The 26,098-nt window shown below is 33.3% G+C and overlaps 1 protein-coding gene across 2 annotated transcripts in view; it reads right to left on the bottom strand.

Moving 5' to 3' along the window:
* The window catches only part of EDEM3 (ER degradation enhancing alpha-mannosidase like protein 3), a 90,847-nt gene that overhangs the window by 54,510 nt on the left and 10,239 nt on the right, over positions 1 to 26,098 (bottom strand). For both annotated transcript variants that reach the window (XM_082616567.1, XM_082616568.1), the window contains exons 3-9: positions 18,210 to 18,310; positions 17,634 to 17,673; positions 13,267 to 13,379; positions 11,909 to 12,062; positions 8,915 to 9,049; positions 6,465 to 6,570; positions 1,409 to 1,506 (exon numbers count right to left, since the gene is read on the bottom strand). In XM_082616567.1, coding sequence (XP_082472693.1) covers positions 1,409 to 1,506; positions 6,465 to 6,570; positions 8,915 to 9,049; positions 11,909 to 12,062; positions 13,267 to 13,379; positions 17,634 to 17,673; positions 18,210 to 18,310 — 747 coding nt within the window. The remainder of the gene's footprint in view (positions 1 to 1,408; positions 1,507 to 6,464; positions 6,571 to 8,914; positions 9,050 to 11,908; positions 12,063 to 13,266; positions 13,380 to 17,633; positions 17,674 to 18,209; positions 18,311 to 26,098) is intronic.

The following is a 26,098-nucleotide window of genomic DNA, read 5'->3' as shown; positions in this document are numbered from 1 at the left end:
GATGCAGAATACCAAAAACTATAGATAAAATGGGACCTTCTGAAGGGTATAGACCTGAACATCACTATCCTGCAGGACTGTGGCCCAAGGATGCTCTTACGTCCTCTTGAAATATAGTTACAGGCTTCTATATCACAGAATTAGTTTCATTTTCTCCTTTGTCTAGGAAGTTTGCTCTCTAGGCAGCTAACATAACATTCTGGTGCTTGTCTACCTCAACTAATGCAGCTCATCACTGTTGCCACTCTTACGGTCCACTACCTCTGCCTTTTATGGTCTTAAAAACTCTTTTCCCCTTCTTTTATCTTCTCCTAGATACTTCTCAGCCTTGACAACAACAGGTTGAGCTGTCAGAGTCAATGAATGATAAAAAACCAATAAAAAAGAAAAAATCTGTCCTCATGCACCTCAAGAAAATCTTGTTATAATCTAATAAATGATATATTAAATGATATATGTAATAGTGTTTCTAAAAGTATTCAGTGATGACTTATTAGGACTTTTACTAGGTTTTTTCCCTAACTCATCTATTATTTATTAACTATTACTGAGTACCTGATAGATCTTAAAGCACTGTTCTAATCAGTTCATATGCATTAGCTCATTTAATCCTCCCAATAAATAGTACTAGCATTCCCATTTTGTGGATAAGGAATAGAGGAAAATATCTAAGTCACTTGCCCAAAGACACAAAACCAGTGGCACAACCAGGATTTAAACCCACACAGGAGAACTCCCATACTTTTAACTACTATACTGTACTATCTCACAATAATGTGTGTGAACTCATGGGTGGGCAAAGAAATGGTAAATTATTTTGAAAAGAATGTACTGACACAGCTGATGAGTCTACTACAGTTAATTTCAATTTGCTTTAATTACAGACAAAGGCGATCCAATAGGGTTCAATAATCTCTCCCTTCTCCCCTAAAAACATGCCTGTGAGTCTGATGCACACTTAAGACTTACAGACCTGCTTTTGAAATGAATACTCACTGGTTTGTTCAAGTCTCCAAAGCCCTGCACACTTGGTGTGGTCAAGGACTGGGCCAAACTTCCAAACTATTCCAAAAAGAATTAGAATCCAAAGGAAAAGGCTTTGGATTTCAATAAATTCTCTTCCTTGTATAAAAGATTAGCTAAAACTAAAATCTACATATTTTATTACTCACTGGAAAATCTTGAAAACTTCTGATGATAGATGAAAATAAAACTACTTTGTAATCTAGTTTTTGAAATGTATGTAGTGTTTACCCTGTCCCTGTCCAACATCATCAGGGAATACTGACCCCAAAACTAGTACAATTTAAAAATAATTTTTCAGAATGTCACTTAGATGATTGAGTTTCTATCAAAATCTGGCAAATTAAATTGGCTCTCAACTTAATACAAAATTGGAACAACTTACTGTATTAAATCTTTCCAGAAAGCTGTCATCTCCAAGCAAGACATAGGCTTTCAACAGATATTCATAATATGAATCAATCCCTGCTCCAACTCCACTATCTATGGAAAATACATATAAATGTGATTTTTTTTATTAAACAAGTCTTAAAAATTCTTCACAGAATACAGTAAAGGTACTAGTACACTAAGAATGAAAAATTAGTCTAAACATGAAATTGTTGAAAGTAAAAATTACACATTTACAGAAATATTAACCTTACTATATGAATAATAGTTCCTTTGTTGATAATAGTTTGTATGTTAAAAAAAATCTTGCTTTGCAAAATTGGCTACAGAAGTCTTATTTTAAAGTCTTATCTAAAAGCAGGAGATACTAGTTTTAAGAATATTTTTAAAGCTTATTTTCTTAATGAGGAACTTCAAAGAGGAAGCACTACCAGGTATTATTATGCAATTACTGGATCCTTAATCAGTTAGACATCAATCTTTACAGTTATAATAGATATGAAAACAACACTGCTGCTGTTTGGAGGTGACAGCTCTAATTGCTGAAGCTAGCACAACTGCTGGCTTCTTCCTCCAAGATCATCACAGAGGACCAAAGAAAGAAAATAACAAGAAGAAAACTGTAAGAACTTGGTGGGGAATGGAAGGGGAGGGCTTTGTTCTGGAGCAGAAGACAGCCAGGTATAGCTATGGAAGGATCAAACAGTAGAAAAAGTGCTGGAGCTTTGCTCTTGCTTCTCTCCTACCACTGCCTTAAGATACAAAGTCTCCTCCCATGCCTGCTACAACTCAGATCTATGCTCCAGGTAGCCTCAGGAATAAAATCAGGGCACCACAGAAGTCTTGTGTGAGGAAATGAACTCAAAAAGAGGTGGGAACTAATTTTAGACAATCTCTTCCCCACTCTTTCCCCTCTAAACTCTTAAGGCTGGTGAATCACAGTCTAAATTATAATTACAATTACAATCTTAGAAATCCCTATACTCAGGGCACACTCCAGGCCAATCAAATCAGAATCTCTAGGCGTCCAGGCATTGGTATTTTTAAAAACTTCTTAGAATTCATCCCTAAGATAACTGGGGCTGATAGGGATTGGAATTTGACCTCCCCACAAAGTAGGTGACAAGTGAACATGAACTTTTAGGACAAAAACATTTAAGATGCATGACTTTTTAAAAAGAAGAAAAAAGTACTGGAGTAGGATAGGAGTTTATCAGAGGAAGAAAATGTTAGAACAGGCAAACCAAGAATTTAAAATTAGTCTAATAAACACACTAAAGAGATAGGGAAGATATCAGCAACACAAAAGGAGAAGAAAATAAATTTTTAATTGAGAAGAAATTATGGAATAAAAATATAACAAAATTCCATAATAGATGGGACACATAGCATCTAGGATACAGCTGAGGAACAAATTAGCAAACTACAAGACTGCATGTAATAAAAGGAATTGCAAAAAGAGAAATAAAAATGAAAGATATAAAATAACTTTTAAAAAAAGATCAACTCTCAGCAATTAAAAACACAGATTTTAAATTGAAAGGGCCCACAGAATACCAAAAGGAGAGATAAAGAAAATTCTACACATAAAATTATTGTGACATTTTCAGAAATTTCTCTTTGTCGTTGATATTCTTAATTTTCCAGAGAAAAAGGAGATCACAAATGAGGGCATAAAAATCAGAATAACAGATTTTTTAACAGGATGTAAGAAAACAATAGAGTTATATTTTCAAAAACTTGAAAGAAAAGAACTTGAACAGAAAATTATTTACAGCCAAACTGTCTCTCAAAGATGAAAGCATAATAAAATTACTGTTAGACATGTAAGGCCTCAGAAGCTATTAAAAGCTACTGAAAACAGTTTGGGATAAATACTTATATAAGAAGAGAGGCAAATCTAAGAGACGTTGCAAGAAATATACAAAGTACAGGTGACAAAATACCTCGTTAAACTTTATTATCTTTAAAGAAAGAGGGAGGGGAGCAGCAGTAAGACCAAAAGAAAAAAAAGAAAACATTCATAATCAAAAAGAACTAAATATCTATACGATATCAACATAACAGAGGATGAGGGTTGGAACAGAGGGAAACAAAAGGATGGGAGAGCATGCTAAAGTTCATGTCTCACTAGGAGGTAAATATAGCTTTCAATTAAAAACAAAAGGATTAAAAGGAAACAGAAAAGGTGAGACCAACTGAAATAATAAGGTAGTATAAATAAACCCAAATATATTAAAAATACCAATAACATGAATGGACTAAATTTACCAATTAAAAGACAAAGACCGACAGATGGATTTTTGTCAGTAAATCTGTAAAATCTATAAATTTTACAGAAGTTACACTTATGGCATGAGCACCTGCAAAAATTGAAAGTAAAAGGACAGAAAAAGACTCATCAGGCAAATATTAAGCAAAGTAAAGCCAATGTAGCTGCACTACCAACATATTAAATAGACTTTAACACAGTATTATTAGAGATGGTCACTGCATAATGATGAAAGGTTCAACTAAGAAGAGACAGCAATTTTAAATGAATGCACCCAATATATAAAGCAAAAATACAACTACAAGGAGATGCTAATAGGTCCACAATCATTGTCAGAAATTTTATCCACCTTCTTTAATTCTTGATACGTCAAGCAAACAGAAAATCAGCAAGGACCTGCACAACATTATTAACTGAACAAACTGACATATATAGAATTTTATAACCAACAATTAGAAAATATATATATTTTTTCTTAAGCACAAGTGAAAGCTGACCATGTTCTAGGGCAAAAAGATAACCTTAATAAATTTCAAAGGATAGGTATCACATAGATCATAAGTATCATATAATATCAATAATATTTTTTAAAAGCACAAGTAACCCAATAGAAAATGGACAAAATATAAGAACATCCACATTAAAAAAAAAAAGGAAACATATATAGCCAATAAATATGAAGAAGTGTTCAACATCATTGGTGATTAAAGAAATACAAATCTAACCACTATGGGAAATCATCTGTACACCCATTTGATTGGCAAAATCTTTGAGTATGACAACGCAAAGTGTTGGGAGAGGATGCTGATCCACAGGATCTCTTTTATGTTGCAGGTGAAAGTGCAAAGTGGTGAAACAACTTTAGAAAACAATTTGACATATCTCCTGAAGTTGAACTTTAACTTATCCTATGACCTAAACATTCTACTCCTAGATATACAGACAAAAGAAACTTTTATACATGTATAAGAGAAGAAACAAAAATATTCACGGCACTAGGGTTCACAAGAGTAAAATCGTAGAAACAACCTAAATGCTCATAAATAATGGCTTATTCGCACAATAAAATATTATGCAGCAGTCAAAAAAGAAAGAACTACAAGCAACAATGTGCAAGAATTTTAGCAATATAATTTTAAGTGAAAAGTCTCAAAAGGTCTTATACGACATGATGCCCTTTTATAAGTTAAAAACAAAACAAAAAATATATTTTTAAGGAATACATACAGATGCAATAAAACTGTACTAAAAGGAAAGCAAGGGAATGATCAATACAATATCAGAATGATGGTTATTTCAGTTAGAGACAGAGGTATGAGATTACAGAGGTATGGAGAGTCAAGGACCATATGCAGAAGTAGTATTATCAAGTTAGTTGCTTTTATAATGGATGGTCCATCTGTGGGTGGTTACTACATTATTAAAAATGACTAAATAAAATAGGCCATGTATGGGCCAATGAGGAGAGTGAAATAAGAATTAAGAAAAGAAATTGCAAAATTCTGAAGCCAGGATTCAGATCAGTTTCAGGAAGGGACCATTTAGATAACACTTTGAAAAATTTTAGACAATAGTGAATAGAGGCAATAATTTTATTTTAATATGTTCAAATTAATATTTATATCATTTTCATTCATTTAAATATAGTTATTTCTTATTTTATATATAACATAGGAAAACAGAAATGTGTAGATTAGACAATCAAATCTCATTAGGAATAGTCTAGTATATTTCCATTTGTCTATGCCTGTTTTATAGGGGTGTCTTATAAAGATAAAATATTTTTATATGATCTTACGTCCTGTTTGTTCATAAAACATTGTTATATGCTTTGTCCCCTGATCCAATTCAATTTAAAAACTTACTGTTTCAACACTGATGTGAAATAATTCTCAAACACTGATGTTATTCTTTACTGATGATCACTTAGACTGTTTCCAAGTTTTCCACTACTACAAATAATTTTATGTGATAAACATCTTTGGGAACAAATGATTTTCTACCTTTTATATTGTTTCCTCAGGCTAGATTCCCAAAAGTGAAATTATTAATCAAAGGAACTAACATCACATTAGTGAGCACTTACTTCATAGTAAGTGTAGCATATGCCAGGCACTGTTATAAGTTCTTTATATTAACTCATTTAATCATTATTCTAACTGATTCACTTTGCTGTATAGCAGAAACTGACACAACATTGTAAATCAACTATACTCCAATAAAGATTATAAAAAAAAAACAAAAAACAAAAATCATAATAACTCTATGAAGTAAGTACTACTATCCTCATTTTACAGGTACAGATACAGAGGCACACAGAGGTTAAATAACTTGCCCAAGATCACATGGCTTCAATTCCAACAATATGGATCCAGGGTCTATGCTCTTAGCTACCATGCTATATACTATTTCTGGAGGTTGGAAAAAAAAACATAGGGGTTGGTGATAATATTATTAAATACAGATTTCCACTTAATTACACCTTGATATGAGATGGCTGAGGTATTCTGATCCTCTAATCTTCAAAGAAATTAGTTCTATTGTTTCATCTATAATGCTATAAGGCATGAAATAGTACACTAAGCCATCTAGAATAAGTGTGCTATGATTATTTGGCACCAAGGAAGAAAATCTGGCTACACTGGTTAATATTCTAGCAATCTTATTGAGAAACTATGCTTTATACTGTCGTAAAGACTATTTTAACAAATAAAAATCCTTTATTTCCCAACCATTTTGAGGATGTCAAGGCTTAATTTGAAAAGCCCAACTTACATACCTTTTCGTACCCAATCTCCAGTATGAATATTTATAGTCACGCCCACTAAATTACTACTTCGCTGTCTTTTCTCCCAGAGAAAATCAAGAGCTTTTCTTGCATATTCCTATAATAAAAAAAGAAAAGCATACTTGAAGAATTGCATATCTTTGGCAAACAGGAAACAAAGAAACAAAAATCAAAGGCCCATACTATATTTTAAGGATTAAGTAAAATTCCAAAGATAATCACTTATAACATACATTAAATTTCCTTGCAAGTCAAAACTACTGGCTCTTTTAGCCAGTTGAGTTTAGTTAAAAAGAATGACTCTAAAAATGCTATTTAGTGCCAATGATCTCACTTTAAGACCATACTTGTTCATCTACTCTTGTAGTACAGGTCTGCATTCACACACATGTATTATTAAAGTAAAAAGAGCTGGCATAATTAAATTAATTTATTAAAATAATTTCTATCTTTTAAATGCAAAGTAAAAATCTCCTTAGATACTCTAATTTACAAAACTGGAAGAGAATTTCAAAGTTGGTATGCCATCTTTGAAACAGAATAGACATTTCAAATCCTACATTTTAAACAGCCAGCAACTTCGTTAGTGAAGAGTAAGTAAATCAACTAGTATTCATTTGACAATACCAAAATTATAACCTTATAATAACATTTTTCTCTTCTTTTTTCATTTATTTTTGTCACTTAGACACTAAATTAAAATTATTTCTGGCCAAATTCTTGGCTTTGGATGAAAAGATGTTACAAAACAAAAGCAAAGAACATGTAAAAAAGAGTTTCTAAGTTAAAATTAATTTCAGAGCATTAATCTACTCAGCATTGTAGAAGTACTTCTATAAAAGAAATCTTTAAACCAATTTGTCACTCTGCAGATTGAAGAATAGGATGTAAAATAGTCTTAATTCTTGACTATTTATGCTGAATTTTTTAAACAAAGCAGACTGCAACTTTACTTAATGGTACAATTTCAGAGCTGGAAAGTTTCATAAAGATTACATTTCCCTATTCCTATCTTATAGCTAAGGAAAGAGGCCCAGTGAAATGAAAGATTTAACAAAAGTTTAAAACTGAATTATAGGACAACTAATATGAGAATTCAGATCTCTTTATATAGCAATATATTAGACCAAAAAGTCAACAAACTTCTTTCTGACAGGGGCCAGACAGTAAATACTTAGGCATTATGGGCCATTCAGTCACTGTCACAATTACTCAACTTTGCCACTGTAGCATAAATACAGCCATAGACAAAAATAAATAAATGAGCATGGCTGTGTTCCAATAAAACTTTATTTACAAAAACAGGCAGTGGCTGGATTTCACCTCAGACTGTAGTTTACCAGTCCTGTATTAGCTTGAGTCTCTGTCAACTGCATTAGGTTGCTTCTCTCATAATAAATTACTGTACATTCAAGAAGTTAAAGAAAAATCACAGTTTTAAAATATAAAATAACCCAGTGAAAAAAGGTTGGGCTTTGAATTCAGAAAGGCATGGATTCTAATTCTGGTTCCACTCATTCACCCTTTAGTCAAATATCTTTGAACCTCACTTTCCTCACGTGTAAATGCATCAGTATCTCAGAGTCTGTAGGTCAAATTAAATTAGAAAGTATGCAAAAATGACGTTTTTGTAAATGAAGGGAAAATATCAGTCAGCAAGTTATAGAACAAAAATTAAACCAAACAAGATAAACTTGTCCTTAAGATACTCTGAACATACAACCACACAAAGACCATTTAACTTGTTTTATTTACACTCAGATCCAAGGTCTCTAATGCTAGTATACAGTCCCTATTTCTGACTGTTCTATGTGTACCATTTGCTGAATTTTAAAAAATTCTTCTAAGTTATATGTTTGAAAAATTGGCTGTTACTATTGCACTCCAATGACATGGTTAAACAATTAGCTAAAATAAAAAGTGCAAGACATAGCTAGTCCACAACAAACTATTCGGGGGATATGAAGTCTTTGGATGATGAATAATATTTCCCCTTGGAGTAAACAAACTTACAGATGAGACTTAAGTGCAAAAAACAAACTCAATGAGACTTAAGTGCAAAAATTTCACTACGTTTTAGAAGATAAGTGAAGTTTTCAGAAATGAAATAGACCATCTAGAAGTCTAACAATAAAACACAGAGATAGTATTTCATGTAAGACATTTGTGATATCAAATTTCATATAGGTAATATGGCTAAAACATTTTGTAAGAATAAATCTAAAAATTTACTTTATAGTTCGTGAACAAAATGCAAAGTTGTACTTAATATAACTTCTATGTTTTTCACAATTTAAAACTATGTGCTGGAATTTAGACAAAAAGTTCACTAAAATAACAGAAGTCATCCAGTTCATTATCTTAATACTTGATCAATGAAGAAAAGCTATAAAGTTAGTTATGCCCAATATCCAGGAAATCAAAGACTATGTAAAGCAAACCTCAAATATCGTTGCTCCTGTGAATCGACTTAAAGCAGCAAACTCAAGGATCAAGGTACCTGCACAAGCTGTACAGGTATCTGTTTCAGTTCCTGTCCGAGCTTCTGGTTTTCTGATACCAAACTTTAAATTAATCTAAATAAAATCAGAAGATTATCATTAGCAATTATCAAGAGATAACGACTTCTGAATAAGAAACCATTTTTCAATCTAGACTTTTAATCAAATCATGAAAATAATTGATAAAATAAACATTGAAATTTTATCTGGTGATCACTGTGACTTTCCAATTAACATCTAGGGAAGTACATTCTAAGCACATAATATTCATGGGATAAATAAGTTTTCACTTAGCTCCTTCCTCAATGATATCAAAATTCAATATCATTATAATAATTACACAGAGGAAATACCTTCTATAACAATCCTGTTCTCTGCACAGTTTGAACTAGTTAGTACCAGAATAGGAAACCATACCAGTCCTAAAAGAAATTAGGTTTAATTGAGAATTTGTGAAAAAGCAGTACTATATTAAATGGTCTTTCACAGAGAAAAAACTAATTAAGTTATAGTATATATTTAAAAGGAGATTAAAATTTTATTTACAGGTTTAAATAATTTTGAAATATAGAGTATATTACCTTGCTGATAGACTAACAAATAACACAAAGAAAAATTTTTCAGCCGGCCAAACAATACCACAATATAAACCTGGATTAATCAGAACCAACCTGACCAGAAACTAGCTCTAAGGTTTTATGTGAGTTTAAAAAATGACTATTGACAATTACAATAGCATTTCTGTCCAGCAAACACTTCTGAGTTAAACCCATTAATGCAAATGCTATCAATTATGTGTTCATATCCAAGAGAGGTTGATTGTACAAATTTTCATGAGCAAAAGAAGTATTTACTAAGTGTGTTAAGAAAGGATGGGAAGGCAGTTATTTTCTACCTGTAGTCCTCTTCTAAAAAAATAATCTTTAAAATTTTCTTGATACTTCAGAGGATAAGAAAATAATACAATTTTCTTTGTTTTACTATAATGCTCTTAGTAGCTTCTGTTTCAATTTCTTGTCTGCTTCTCATGTTATGGCAAAAGTGAAGACATGCCAGATTCTTCAAAATTCAGCACCTCCATTTATAACAAAAACTAAAAATATTTACTAAAAGTAAATTAAATAAACATCTAGATGCTTTAAAATAACTTTGCTTTCAATTTTAATATGCTAAGAAAACAAAAAGATTAACAAACAAGTTTAAACCACACTAATAAGCAAAGAAATGTCAAACTTTAAACCACACAAGCAAAGAAATTTCAAATTAGAACGTGTTTCCATTTTTTTCCTCCTTAAATTGGCAAAAGAATGATAATACACAGTGTGGGCAGCAGTACGACACATGCACTTTTACACAACACAGGAAGTATAAAAGTAGAACTTTTCTGGAGAGCAACTGGTCGGTAAGTACACAAAGCCTTAAAAAGCTCTCCCTGTTTTATGACTTATTATTTTCTCTTCTAGTAATTTTTCCTAAGGGAGAAATAAGTTAAAAAGATGTATATAAGGATATTCAAAGAAGAGCTGTTTAAAAATATCACAAACTAGAAATTTAAATAAGAAATTTAATACTAGTCTGTTTCTTAAAAAAAAAAAAAAAATGGTGTTGGTCATGATCCACTAAATCAATGGGTAAACGAATGAGCTGTGACCTCCCCATTTGAAAAGCACGCTATATCATGCTGGATCTCCAGTCAGAGACTTCTTCATGGAGGAAATGAATCTTATATTGGTAGAGAAGTTACTCCAGCAAGCCAAAAGGCATGGAAATGAAAACAAAAACAAAACCAAAAAATCCCTAGGTGTTTTGGGGAACACAAATAGATTATTTTGGCTGAAATGGGACATTCATTTCATTGGAGTATGCGGTATGAAAGAACTTCAGAAAGAAAGTCTATTGCCAAACCATAAAGAAACCTGAAAGTGAAAGGACATTCAGTGCAACAGGCAGAGTTAGTAAAATTCTGAGAGTAATTTGATAAAAGTTATGTTTTAGTAAGATTAATTTTTTAAGTCTCTGAAGCAAAAACCAGAGAGAAAAGAGTAAAATAGGTATTTATAATAGCTTAGGAATCAAATTATATTAGTTTCAACAAGCATAGCAGCAGTAAGAATAGAAAAAAATTAATAGAGCTTGGTAATGGCTGAGGCGTCTGGCCTGGATAAGAGGGAAAGAGCAATAGTGTTGATAAAGAATGAAATATATCAGGAGAGTTCTTTCCATCTCAATGGCTTCCTTCCCTCTGCCTTAAATATAAAATTTTCTTGGGGAGAAAACAACAAAACTCCCTCAACTGACTCTGCTGCCAACTCTCTTTAACTACCAACATAGAGGAAATCTCAAAATGAATGGTCCTGTACTTTCACCTACTTTGAATCCTTCCTCCCCCTTTATTCTGCCACATTATATCCTTCAAGGCTCTGTTTGCACCTAATTCTCCTAATGTTTGCTGGAACAGCTCCTTTTGAAACTCTCTTTTTAGGAATTTGTAATACCTTACACTACTTTGTGGTTCTCCTCCTCAGTCTCCGAACGATCTCCTTTTCACTGCTCTGCTTCCTCCTCATTCCTCTCTGTTCTATATTCTCTTTATACCCTCTCCTCTGGAGAGTTAACACCTACTGTTACTGCTTTCACCATATCTTCTGCACAAATAATTCTGTGCCCAAATTCCAGTCTGGCATCTGTTTCTTCCTTCTGCAGCATAATCTATTGTGTTATGCAATGACACATAAAAGGCTTTAACTAATCTACATTCTCACACCATTCAAATGCAAATTAACTGAAATGTCAATATAAATTTCTTATATAGCTTGAAGCATTTTTTTTCCAGTCTCAAGCAGGTGAGGAACAATGGCTGGATCACAAAAATGGATTTTTTTTATAATAGCAAAGAAGTACACAAAGACTGCCATATTTTTCAGAATTACTTACTCTTGGATAAGGAAGGCCACTGGTAGTATTGAAAGCTGGTAAAAGTTTGTAACCCAATTGCTTTGCCATTTGGAGAAGTTCATCATTGTACCACTGCATGTACTCGCCTTTTTCTTTCAGCATGATAGCCAATGAGTGTCCACCCAAAAGACCCCTAAAATCACAGAGGTGAAACATTAGCTACATTGTACAGATACTTAAACATCATCACCTAAAAAGATGTGGGTATCTTATTATCAACAATTTAGAGTACATAAGGAAAGATCACAGAAGAACTTAACTTTTTCCCTAACTCTGGCTACTCATTTTGTGGCAAACCATATTACATAACCAGTATTAAAAAAAAAAAAAAAATCAGATGTTTTATCTGTTGTAAAGTGTTTGGCATTCTTAAATACCTTAAATTTTCTTAAAAAACATCCTAGATATCATTTATCTTAACAAATTTAACAGATTTGATTTTAAGAAATTTTAAATTTAATTTAATTATAGCATCATGAAATCTCTGACTCTTAGCCTAACATTAAAAAAAACCCAACTCCGGGCCTCCCTGGTGGCGCAGTGGTTGAGAGTCCGCCTGCCGATGCAGGGGATACGGGTTCGTGCCCCGGTCTGGGAGGATCCCATGTGCCGCGGAGCGGCTGGGCCCGTGAGCCATGGCCGCTGGGCCTGCGCGTCCGGAGCCTGTGCTCCGCAACGGGAGAGGCCACGGCAGTGAGAGGCCCGCATACCGCAAAAAAAAAAAAAAAAAAAAAACAAAACAAAACAAAACAAAAACCAACTCCCCACGCTGTATTAAATGTAATAGACTAATACACTCTGTGAAAAACTACAAATCTATTTCTTAAATTTAACTGAAGAACAGATTCACTTTGTCTGAAGAAGGAAATGAGTTGCAATAACACAAAAGTAACCATTAAATATAAAACTACATGTTGAAACGTGAATTAATAAATCCTGTAATTCCTGTGTTCCAAGAATATTTCAAACTGTTTAGTTCAAAGGTAATCCTATAAATTCAGTTTCATTTGGCTTGAAGAGGTGCTGGTCAAGGTTAGTAAACTAGATAATCTGGCGAAAAACCTGTGACGTAGCTAATACTCAAATATTCGACCTATAGTCAGTCCTTTTTTAACAACAAACAAAGATTGCCTTTGAGCTACAACTATTCCCAAAGCCTGTTGCTCTCTGTGCCTCATAAAATTCAGGGTCATCCCACAGCCTCTGTGTTTTATAATACCCCAACTTTTATCTTTTAAACATAAGAAATTTCTTGCTTTACTACCATCAAGAAATAAAGAGTGTACCCTTGGCTTTTCTGTTATTAAAATTAGAGCTTTAGTGTCTCACATACTTACCCAAGAACTCTGATGTTTGTTTCAAAGACTGATACAACTACATCATTATCTAAATTAACATCTCTTAAAACTTTTCTCACCGCATCTTCAAATTCTTTAGTTTTATTTAATACCTAGGAGAAGAAAATTATTGAAAACAAAGTCCTTTTCGATCAAGACATAGAGAAATATCCTCAAAATGAGCTGCTAATAGCAAGTTAATACCTTAAGACTCTAAAAAGTAACACATACAAAAAACTTTTCCCTTAAACCTATTATAAAAATGTGATACTATCTAAAACTGAAAAAAATTAAATGTTTATTTATATTGCAAGGAATCTTTATTTAGACACACTTCTTTTTTTAGACACACTGAAATATCACTAGAACTTTAAAACAATCATCATCCAAACTGTTAGCTTGTGTGTATGACCCATGACTTAGAGCTACAAGAGGTGAGCTCTACTGGGATTTGGCTTCCAAGTCAAAACAAAACAAAACAAAATCCACCCTATTCACCAAACATCATTTAAAAAGTTGCTTAGTCTCAGAAGAAAGCACATCCTTCAACTGATCCTAAATCATACACCACTTGCCATCTTCACCCCATGGATGCCGTAGCCCCTAACTAAGGAGGCAGTGCAATGTTGGGGTCAAGACCAAGCCCTGATTTGAATTGTGGTTCTTACTTCTATCTCTGAGCCTGTTCCTTCATCTACAAAAAGAGGAAATACCTACTCTCATAGGTTTGTTTTCCTAAATGAGGTAATGCATGTAAAGTACTTTTAGTAGAGTGCCTGACTTAGTTAAGTGCTTGATATCATTACTATTATTACCATTATTACCATGAGGGTCTAGAATCCTAAGTTAAGAACTCTGTGGATGCTTGCAATGAGCTCCATGGGGGGGGGGTCACTGTCATTACACAGGTTGCTTTAATTTTTCAGTCTAAATTAAGGCTGCACAAGTAGATGTTACTTAGATCCCAGGTCCATTAAAAGTGGTTTCCCTTTACTTGACTGTTTAATCTTTTTGTTTGATAATATTTTATAGTGCTTTCTCACTTGATTTGATACTTCACTAAAAATCCTAATTTAGGTATAAAACATTCTGTAAGAGTGTCTGACTAAAATTCAAGTAAAATTTAGGGTAAGCCTTGAGTAAAATATAATACAAAACCTGATTTTAAATTGAGTGCCTTCCCTTCTTAATCTCAGAGTCCGTGTAAATTCTGCAGCCACAAATGCAGATGCGCACAGCCCTCTATCACTTCTAGAAGGAAACACTTCTACTCACTCCTCACACACACACCCCTTCTTAATATCATTTTGTTCATTTTATTCTTCCAAAGTCTATCTCCCGAGAATTGTTCCCAAGAATAGTACCAATGCTATTTGTTTCAAAGGAGAATAAAAATGGGAAGAGAGTTCTTTGTCCATAATTAGCTAAAAATTCATTCTAACAGCCCCATGCGTTGATGAGTTTCTTAAGCACCTAGCTTATAACAAAGAACAAATTCAGGTCTCTTCCCTTCCCCCATTATCTTTAATTTGTTCAATATCTTTCTTTCTGTAGATTTCATGGCAATGTTGAATTTAGTGATAAATTTAAAGTTGTAGTGCTTGACTTCATTCCAATCAATAGAAACTAGATGGCTAGAATTATGAACAAGAGTTTAAACTGAAAGATCAAACTATGACAATAGAAGTTCTACTTAACATATTATGGTATGACCAAAATAAAAACAATAAGGTTGCATCCTGTCCCAAGTGATATGTCATCTAAGATTTTCAAATAAACAAACCACAAATCAAAACATGATCACAGGGGCTTCCCTGGTGGCGCACTGGTTGAGAATCTGCCTGCTAATGCAGGGGACACGGGTTCGAACCCTGGTCTGGGAGCATCCCACATGTCGTGGAGCAACTAGGCCCGTGAGCCACAACTACTGAGCCTGCACGTCTGGAGCCTGTGCTCCGCAACAAGAGAGGCCGCGATAGTGAGAGGCCCACGCACCGCGATGAAGAGTGGCCCCCGCTTGCCACAACTAGAGAAAGCCCTTGCAAAGAAACGAAGACCCAACACAGCAAAAATTAATTAATTAATTAACTCCTACCACCAACATCTAAAAAAAAAAAAAGATCACAAAGTAAATTAGAAATATTAATAGTTGTATTGATAAAATGTACAAGATAACTTTCCTTCTAAACGTAGGAAAAAACTTCCAAACTACTTTAATTTCTTCTAATTCTTCTGTTTAAATAGATATCTATTGATAGATATCTTAGATATCTAATCTAGGTCCTTCTGAAGTGAAAAGAGAAGTTAAATAATTTGGCCAAGGTCACATATCAATATTAGGTGATCACTTCTTGGTACTCCCGGCTAGAGGAGTCAGAACTCCAGTTACACCAAACATTACTGAGAGTGTGGTCCACGGACCGGCGGCAACAGCACCACCAAGTGGCAACTTCCTAGAAACACATGTCCTTGGGCCCCATCTTCAGTCTACTGGATCACAATCTGCATTTTATTTTAGCAAGATCCCCAGATGACTTATAGTACACTGAAGTTTAAAAAGCACTGCATTATTACACAGTGGTTCTCAAAGTTTAGCATACATCAGAATCATCTGGAAGCTTGTTAAACAAACAGACTGCTGGGCCTTACTCCCAGACTTTCTGATTCAATAGCGTCTGGGATGAGGCCCTACAATTTGCGTTTCTAACTAGCTGCCAAGTGATGCTGATGCTGGCGGTGCTGGAATCATACTTCGAGAGCCCAGGTCAAAGTGGTATAACTTCAAAGCAGAATAGAACCTTTATAATAATGGCTGCTCAATTAGAGACCAACAGGTTTCTAAATATAGGAAAGTTAGGCAGCCTAGAACCACATTTTCTCCTTCATTTCTGATAAAAAGTTTAAAAGCACAGAGAATACTGAGGTCCATGTTCATAAAAATGAATAAGAGCTTACAGAGAGATGATGGAGAACCTACTGTATATAAGGATAAAGCCAAGATGACAGAATGAGAAACAAACTTAAGTCCACCTATGGTCTTTCCTAATACACAGCTACTGCTCCTCACTCACCCTACCGTATCAAGATAGACCTGATGTGCATCATCCAGCTATACTTATAAATAAATAACACCACTTAGTTTCTCCCAGGGTGGTAATTTGTGCCTCCTGGGATACTTGTTTTTCTTTTTCTCTTCTATTACAGCAGAACACTATACCAAAAATAAGGACCACTAAACCAAAAATAAGGTACACAATATTCTCTCTCATCCTCATAGTCATTATAACATGGTTCACACATTCCTTTAATCTCTGAAAAATGAAGTCACAACTTTCAAAACCCTGATACAGCTAAAAAGGTCTAAACAACCATGGTCTTCTCAACAAAAAAGGTCTTCTCAACCATGGCTGAATTTTATAAACAAGAAGCTTTAGAGGAATAAATAATAATGCCCAGTCCCACTCCAGGAAAATTAAATCAGAATAACTTGGGAGAGAAGTATATTTTTTAAAACTTCACAGGTAATATTCCTGAGGTGCTGATATAGTTGACAGTCTCTGGTTAAAAAAGAAAAGAAAAAGAAAAAAGAATCACCCAGTGGAAGAAGAATGTAGAATCAATACTGGGAAGAAAAGCCAGGTTCTGAAAAATTTCTGCCACCACAAAGATTTTTCGTATTTTTAAAAAAATATTAATCAATACTTCAGACATTAACTCAAAGTTGAGAACTATGCTTTAAGGAAAATCCTGAAACAAGCCTAATTTTTATACCATAAATGATCTGAGAGCAAAGAACTAGAAAGATACTACCTTTAGAAATCATGACATCTGGAACTCAATCATTCCCCTCTGCCATCACAAACTGTCCCCAGCTAGAATTAATTTAAATGGTTTTGTATCCATGAGGTTTAAAAGGAGTGCCAAGTAGTGATCACTTGGTGCTAAAAATCACTTTTGAGAAAAAATTAAATTTTTAATGAACATAATACATAAAAATTCTAATTTAACAATTTTAGTATGATTGTGGCATGTCTTTCTGGAACAAGAATATCAAGGGCATTTTCTAGAATTACTTTCTTCCAATATCATCAACCTCCTTGTCCAAAGGGAAACAACTTTCCTGATTAAGGGGCCATCACCATACCTATAAATTATTTGAGTATCTCCATGATTCTACATAATTTCACTTGACATTCACATGACATTATCAATTCAAGAGTGTGAAAGATTTATTTAGAAGCAAAGATCAAATCATCTTAAATTCTGAAGGCTTCTATTTCAGACTTACTGTGTAATGATTATATTCGTAATACTTGAGTACACATATTAAGAAATATATAAAATAATTCAAGAAGAATCAAACCTACCACGAGGGTGTCCAAAGAATCAATCAGTGTCAGGGAAAATCTAAGAAACAAGTATAGTAAGATACACAATATTAGAATTCTGAATATCTTATCCATGAATGTATAAGCAGACGTATCTACATCCTACTGACTGGAAGCTTCCATTAACTAGTACTTCCATGCATCTACAGTACTGTGTAACTTGTAAAACACTGAAAGAACCTGAAGAGCCTTAACATCACATTTTTGTTCAGCATAACTACATATCTTTCAAAATGAACAGAAATATTCATTAGCTCTTTTAAAAGCAAATAAAAATACTAAAGCATCAACATCTTATAACACATCAGTGACTTTATATACATTCTAAAAGTTACATCCATCTTAACAAACTACTCAACTTTTCACTGATCTAAGAGGTAAACTGATTAATATTTTACAAAAGATAACAGAAAGGAATAAAGGAACTTAACGTAATACTTAAAGCAGTCTTTGAAATTTAACCAATCCCCAGATATACAACTGTACACTGCCTCTGAGATGTCTTAAGACTTGGGAACTCTGAGATGCCATGCCATCCCCTTTGTTAATACTCACTTTCCCAAGGCATCATCAACATCACCTCGACTTGGCTCTTGGCCTCTAACTCGACCTCTGCAGGTCAAAGGCATGAGTTCATCAGCTGGGTACGCATGTTCCTGCAAGGTAAATCTCAGTGAGTCACTAAGGAAAACAAGAGAAGCACCCATCATTTAGAGAACACAACTTTTCACATTTTTTTTTTAAGTAAAATAAAAGTTAGTCAAAAATTCTACTATCCTTACAGTGTATGGAACCTTAAAAGAAAAAAAAAACTTTTTAGCCATAAATAATACATGCTTGGAAAAAAAAAATACAGGAAAATATTTCTTTGAAAATCTGACAATCTGTTTCCCCTCCACCCAATCTCACTCCCCAGATACAATTACTGTTACAATTGGCATTTATCCTTCCAGATTTACCCACACACACTGAAATACATGCACATATATCATTTAAAAATTTCATTTACAAATAGGTACTCATGCCATATGCATACACTGTCCTAAAATTTGTTTACTTAAATCACTATGGGGTTTTCCATGCTGGAATTTTACAGATGTATTTTATTCTTTTTAATAACTGCAAAGTGATAATTTAATATTAGTTAGTATTATTGAGTACTTATGTTCTAAGCACTGTTCTATATACTTTATTTATCACACAACCCTCTGAAACAGATTCAATTATTTCCATTTTATAGATGAGAAAACTGAGGCCAAGAAAAGTTAAGTAAGCCTATGCTATGCAACTAGTAAATGATGGATCCAGAATTCGAACCTGGCAACCTGACTCCAGAGCCTATACACTTACTTCATAGTACTTGCTCCTCATATTCTATTCCAAAGAATGAATATGCTAAAATTTATTTATTTATTCCTCTATTGATGAACATGCAGGTTGAACTCAATTTTTCACTGTATAAAAAATGCTTTAATAAACAGCTATATGCCCATGTCTTTTGTACATATGCTTGTATTTCTATGGATTAAATCCCTAAAGCCAGACCCAATGCGTCGAAGGTATGGATATTCAATTTTTGATAGCTACTATCAAACTGAAGACACCAATTTACACTCCTACAATACTCTAACATAGGAGATGATCAATAGTTTACATTTTGCCAATAGCGTGGATAAAAAATGGTATCTCAAGTTTCATTATTAATGAGGATAAATATCTTTTTGTATTAGCCATTGCTATTTCTTTTTTTGAAATGTCTGTTTATACCCTTTGTTCATTTTCTATCAGTTGTCTTATTAGCCAAGAGACTCCTTATACACCGTTATACACAGTAAACATTTTTCTCCTTTCATTCGGCTTTTAACTTTGTTTATGGTACTTTTTACTTTAAGCTTTATATATGTAGTTATATCTATTAGTCTCTTTCTTCATAGTTTCTAAATTTCAGGTATGGTTAAGAAGGCTATCTTGAGTCTCTGAAAACAGTATTCTTATTTTTTTTTATGTCTAGATACTTACTCCACCTGGAATCTAATTTTGTTTATGATGTGAAATAGGGATGTAACTGTATTTGTTCCCCCAAATAGCCAATTTCTTATATACCACCTTTTAAACTATTCATCCTTTCCCTAACTGCTTGAAATACAGCTTATTAGTTCAAAAGTGTCTACACAAACATACAGTTCTGTAGCCTCTACTTTGTTCCACAAACCTACTTCCTGCTCCAAAACCATTATCTTAATCATTCTATCTTTGCAACATGCCTTGATACTTGGTTATTAAGCAGTTCACTCCCCTCAATTATTTTCTTCTAAATTTTCTTAATGACTTTTTCAAGTTTACTCTTCTGGATAACTTTAAAATTTCCTTAAAATTCCATTGAGAGTTTGATTGGAAGAGCCTAAATTGGGGAGAATTGATATCTTTACCAATTAAATCTTCCGATCTAGGAATACATCAATATATTAATTCAGATCTTCTTTTATGAATTCAGTTTCCTCATATAGGTCTCACATATTTCTTAATATTTCTTAATAGGTACTTCTTTATTGAAATAGGTTGATGTACAAAATTATGTCAGTTTGAGGTGTACAACAGAGAGATTCAACTAATAGGCACTTTATAGTCTGGCATACTATTGAATAGATTTTTTTTAATGAATGATCATGACAGAGTATTTCTAGTCTTGGTGATAATGAAGCACATGCAAGAATCCTCCCTCCTGTCTACAAACACAATGAAATGTTGTATAAATTTTTAAAATTATTTTTAATACATAGCTGAGCTTGAGAATGAGGAAAGAAATGTTCAAGTACCAAAACTGAATAGCTGAGTGTAGAAAGTGAAGCTGCACTGACCACAACATGGGCATTAGGAATAAAAAGACAGGCCTTAGTGGGAAATATGTTAATGCCCAAAGGGTATGAGATTTGATGCTGTTGGCCCTGCATGCATGGCCATAAGCCAGTGAAGTAGGTTCTTTAAGTTGGATAGTTGCTTCAGTGAAACTGGACTAGAATATCTCCACCTACTGGTTGAGGTCTTAACAGAAAAGGAGGGAAATAAGAAAGACCTGAAGTTTGTTTTTTCTTCACCAGGGGAGTGTCCCTAAAAGATTCTTCTAAAATTAATAAAATGTGACTATGAGAAACATTTAGAAGCTAGAATCACTGTATTTACATATTTCAACTTTAGACAATATTTATTGACTACTTGACAAGAATAACAGGATTAATATACTCATACCTTTCCCCAATTCAACTCAGGATTTTTATCAATTATATTATTATAGGCACTTTTCACTTTGCATGTTTTCACTATACACTTACAAATTGAGATCCACAATTTACTTAAATAAACTCTCAACAACATAGTTCAAATCTCAGGTACCACTGTATTATTAAGTAATTGCACAGAATGCAAACTTTGATGCTAGTTCTTCAATCCACAGATCACTATGTAAATAATCAGTGATCAATCACACAACTTCTTTCAAAGTGGAATTAGTGACTGATCACTGTGTATCTATTGTTTAGTTCACAGACAGACAGCAAGCATGAAGTTATGTGCCTCCTTGTCACCTAGTGATAATCCTACATGACAGTTTGACAACTTATAAAAATAAACAATCAGAAGAGGAAATTAACCAACGAGGATGAAAGTTCACAAAGAAATGAAAAGTGATAACACTGTAAGTGAAATTCAAATTGAACATAAAAGGGGTATAGAAGAAACAGCTGACCATGGAATGCTGATACTGCTGCCATTCAAACAGTATCTAGATATGCAGCCAGAGGAATTTAGTGAAGGCCAAATTATCCACGTAGATGAAAAAACTGGTTGTGACATAAAAGGATAAACACATTGCAGAGGAAATATTGCCTGCAGAAAACTCCCCATTAAAGGAATTCCCAGAGATATTTCATGACACAGAGGGCAAAGGATAAAATTTTTTAAGCTGATCCAAATATTGAAATTTCTATACCTTCTATACAAGGCATGGCAGAGATGTATGGTCCGTATCTTGAGTTATACAATGAGAAGAAGGCAAGCAAGGCAAGCACTGTTCTGAGTGAAGTTTTTGCAAAGAAATAACATTTTAAATTTCAAAGTCTCTAATATTTTGAATTATGGTATACTAAATAATAGTTTCAGCTATTTAAAAAATTTCTCTGTACATTTATATTCATCAGAAAGAAAATTTTTAATGTTTGACAAAGATTTTAAAAGGTTTATAACATTTGTATTCTGGTCTGGAACTATAATTCCCACAGTTGCTAGTGTCAGAATTCTACTTAAATGGAGTCAACGCACACCATTTTTCTTTGGCTTCTCCATTCTTGAGGTTTTATTTTGATTCATCTCTTGGTTGCCTGAACTTTGTTCTCATGTAAGTTATTTTTGTTTAGGTATTTTAAAATAGTGTCATCAGTACTGTTATTTCTCTGGTATTCCTGGGTTAGGCTGGCTCTTGCCTTACACTTGAAGAACAATCTGAATGGTTATAAAATGCCTGCAACATATGTTCTTCCCTTCAGAAATCTGAAAATACTATTCCACACCCTTCTTGTTCATTAAGTATCACCTTGGCAAAGTTTCTAAGACTAGTCTGATCTTTTGTACCTTGAATATGACTTGTTCCTCCTATACTTGTATGTCCACATGATTCTTAATTCTTAAAATTCAGCAAAAATATTCCTGATTCCCAATGTCCAACTCTACCCTACTGCCTCTCACTAAACTCGATTATCTAGATTCCAAACTCACAGCACATTAGCAGCAAAAAACCAGAACAGAGGTCAGGAACACTAAACACATGGTCAACACAAAGGGAAAGACCAAAAATAATTTTTTTTAATTAAAGGGCTTCCCTGGTGGTGCAGTGGTTAAGAATCCGCCTGCTGATGCGGGGGGCACGGGTTCGAGCCCTGGCCCAGGAAGATCCCACATGCCCCGGAGCACCTAGGCCCATGTGCCACAACTGCTGAGCCTGCGCTCTAGAGCCCACATGCCTAGAGCCCGTGCTCTGCAACAAGAGAAGCCACCACAATGAGAAGCCCGCACACCGCAACAAGGAATAGCCCCCACTCGCCGCAACTAGAGAAAACCCGTGCGCAGCAACAAAGACCCAATGCAGCCAAAAATAAATTAATTAATTAATTAAAAAATTTTTTTAATTAAAGTAGACTAAATACAAAAAGCACTGCAGACTGCAATCCTTCAGGTATTTTAAAAAGTTCTGTGCTCTACAATGATTTATTTCCTGAGGAAAGGATTCCAGGCAACAAATGTTTTGATATAATTAGAATCCACATGCAGCTACTAAATTCTGAATTCAATATTTCATAATATTAATATTATATATATTTTTTTAGTATAAATTCCTAATTACTTTTACATGTGTCTTTTAGATGTCAAGTTCCTAACTACTTTTTCAGTTAATTCCAATAGAACCGTGATTTACCAGAATGCACAACATTTTTATTGCTTTATAGTTTTATATCTAACACATATAAACAACACTTAGAAGTAACTCAACATAAGTAATATTTTTTAAAACTTGCTGATATATTTTGCAAGGTACTTTGTAAGAGATCATTCAAATGTTAATTTGATTGTAAAGAGCTCCTTACTTTTTAAACCGCTGCTTATAAAGCTTAATACTACTATTTTTAGGGTTTTGCAGAACACACATACACATGCCCAAACACCTTTGTCTGAAATAAACTCAAACCCTAAGCTCATCCAGGTAAGAAAAATATTAATAGCAACTGCAAACCAGAATAATCAAATAAGGGAGTTTTGAACCAGGTGTAAAAATACTTTATGTCCCCGTTTCAACATTAAGGATAGAAACAAAACCACAGCCTTTTCTTTGGGTTAACCACAAAGCAAACTACAGTTGGTTTGCATAAATTCAGAGCAATGCATACATGGCACATAAACAGCTGTATTACACTTCAAACACCCTGGCTATTTGAGGTTACAGTAATGCTTTCTCTTCACAATGTATTGCCAAGACAAAGGATAAGAAATTCATACTGTTATGACTCAGAGCCAGAAAAAATAACCTTTAAAAATTATCACTCAAAATAAAACTCAGGTGATAAAAGAGTCCTATATCAATTAAGTAGAACAGGTGCCTAGCTAAAAGTAAGACAAAAACATAAAATAAAACAAAACATAGTAGACTCTCCACATCAGATTCTAAATTTACTGGCACTTTGATATAACTCTGCTTCAAAACACTCAAATCAAAGTGGCATCCAAAACTGACTTTTTAGTAAAACCAATTCCAAAAACTAGGAAAAGGGAAGAGACTTTATCCTACTAATAAGACAAAAGTATTATTTATAATAGTGAGTTGTTGAAGATATCAAATCTATTTAATTTCCCATAAAGTTACATACATTTCAAATGTTTTATTCCAGATCCTTATTGTTAAACACCTCCCTCCTTGAGGCAGGTAAGGTATTCCTTCCTAAAATAAAAACTAAATGATACTTAATAAATCATCTATCATATATTGATAGCATATGCTAATTACTGATTGAACTTGCATAATTTCTCAGTTCTCTTTTCACCCCAAGTCAAATTTTCCTTTTCCTTTTGTTCACTATTTATACTCACTTATTAAACCATTTTTCAGGTGTTAAGGATTCCATTTATCTAAACTATTAAATTATTCATACTTCTACATTGAACATATGATCCTTTGAGGTAACATATTTTCTGGAATGTTTCTCAGAGAGAAATAAGTAACAAAACTGCAGTTGTCTCATAAAATTTTAAATTAATCACAACAGAGTGTTAGCAAGCTTTAAAAGTTTCTACTCAAAATACGATGAGAACAAAAGTTTCCAAATTCTTCAATATATGTTAATCAATTTGGTTTTGATCAATGATAAAATAAATTGAACTTATGAAATAATATATGAAATAAATAAATGATAATAAATAATGTTATAATGAAATAAAGTCCTGCTACCAACAGATTGTTTCAGGAAAATTGTTATCAATAATGCAGAAAAAGCATTTGACATAATTCAATAAATACCCTGTGATGATGAAAATTCTCAGCAAACTAGAAATAGAAAGGAACTTAATATAGAGCATCTATGAAAAACCTACAGCCAATATCATACTTAACAGTGAAAGGCGAACTGCTTTCTCCATAAGATTAGGAATGAGACAAGGATCTCACCACTTCTTTTCAACATAATACTGTAAGTCCTAGCCACTGCTATAAGCAGAAATAAAAGGCACATAGTTTGGAGGAAGGAAGAAGGAAAAGTCTTTGTTTGCAGATGACATGATTGACCATGTGGGAAATCCTAAGGAATCTACCAAAAAAGCTACTAGAAATAATAAGTGAATTTAGCAAGGATCTAAGGTTATCAGAAAAAAGTTGTATTTCTGTATAACATCAATGGACAACTGGAAATTAAAATTTGAAAAACTACAATTTACAATAGCATAAAAAATATGAAATAATTATGAATAAATTTAACAAAAGATGTGCAAGACCTGTACACTGGAAAGTACAAACCATTGCCAACATTAAGAACTAAATAAATGGACAGAGACATCATGTTCATGGATTGAAAGACTTGATACTGTTAAGAAGTCAATCTCTCCAAACTGATCTATAGATTTCAACATAATCCCAATCAACAGCTCAATAGGCTTTTTTTTTGCAGAAATTGACAACATGATTCTAAAATTTACATGGAAATGCAAAGAACCTAAAATATCCAAAACAATTTTGAAAAAGAACAAAGCTGAAAGACTTACATTGCCTGATTTCAGGACTTAATATTACTTAATTCAAGACAGGGTGATACTGATGTATGAATACATATTTACCAGTGGAAAAAAATACAGAGTCTACAAACAGACCCATGCATATACAGTTAACTGATTTTACAAAGGTGCCAAAGTAATTCAGTGGGGCAAGGATACTTTTTTCCACAAATAGTGCTGGAATAATTGGATATCCACATAGAAAAAATATATATATAAAGAAACCTTTACCTCATACCATATATACAAACATTAACTCAAAATGAGTAATAGATCTCATTGAAAAAGCTAAAATTATACAACAGCTAGAAGAAAACAAGAAAATCTTTGTGACCCTGGGCTAGGCAAATTTTTTTTAGGTAGGCTATAAAAGAATCATAAAAGAAAAAGGATAAATTGGACTTGCTCACAATTTAAAACATTTTCACTTCAAAAGACATTAAGACAATTAAAAGGCAAAGTACAGACGGGGAGAAAATACTTGCAAAACATATATAAAGGACTGATATCCAGAAAATATATATCTCTTATGACTCAGTTATAACAGGACAAATGACCTGATTTTAAAATGGCAAGAGATCTGAACAGATGTTTCACCAAAAAAAAGATATACTAAGCACATGGAAAGATTTTCAACATCA

This window comes from Mesoplodon mirus, assembly GCF_964341445.2.
Source record: "Mesoplodon mirus genome assembly, chromosome: 3".
NCBI lineage: Eukaryota > Metazoa > Chordata > Mammalia > Artiodactyla > Ziphiidae > Mesoplodon > Mesoplodon mirus.
Note: the sequence above shows the minus strand (reverse complement) of the source record. Positions and strands in the feature narration are given on the sequence as shown.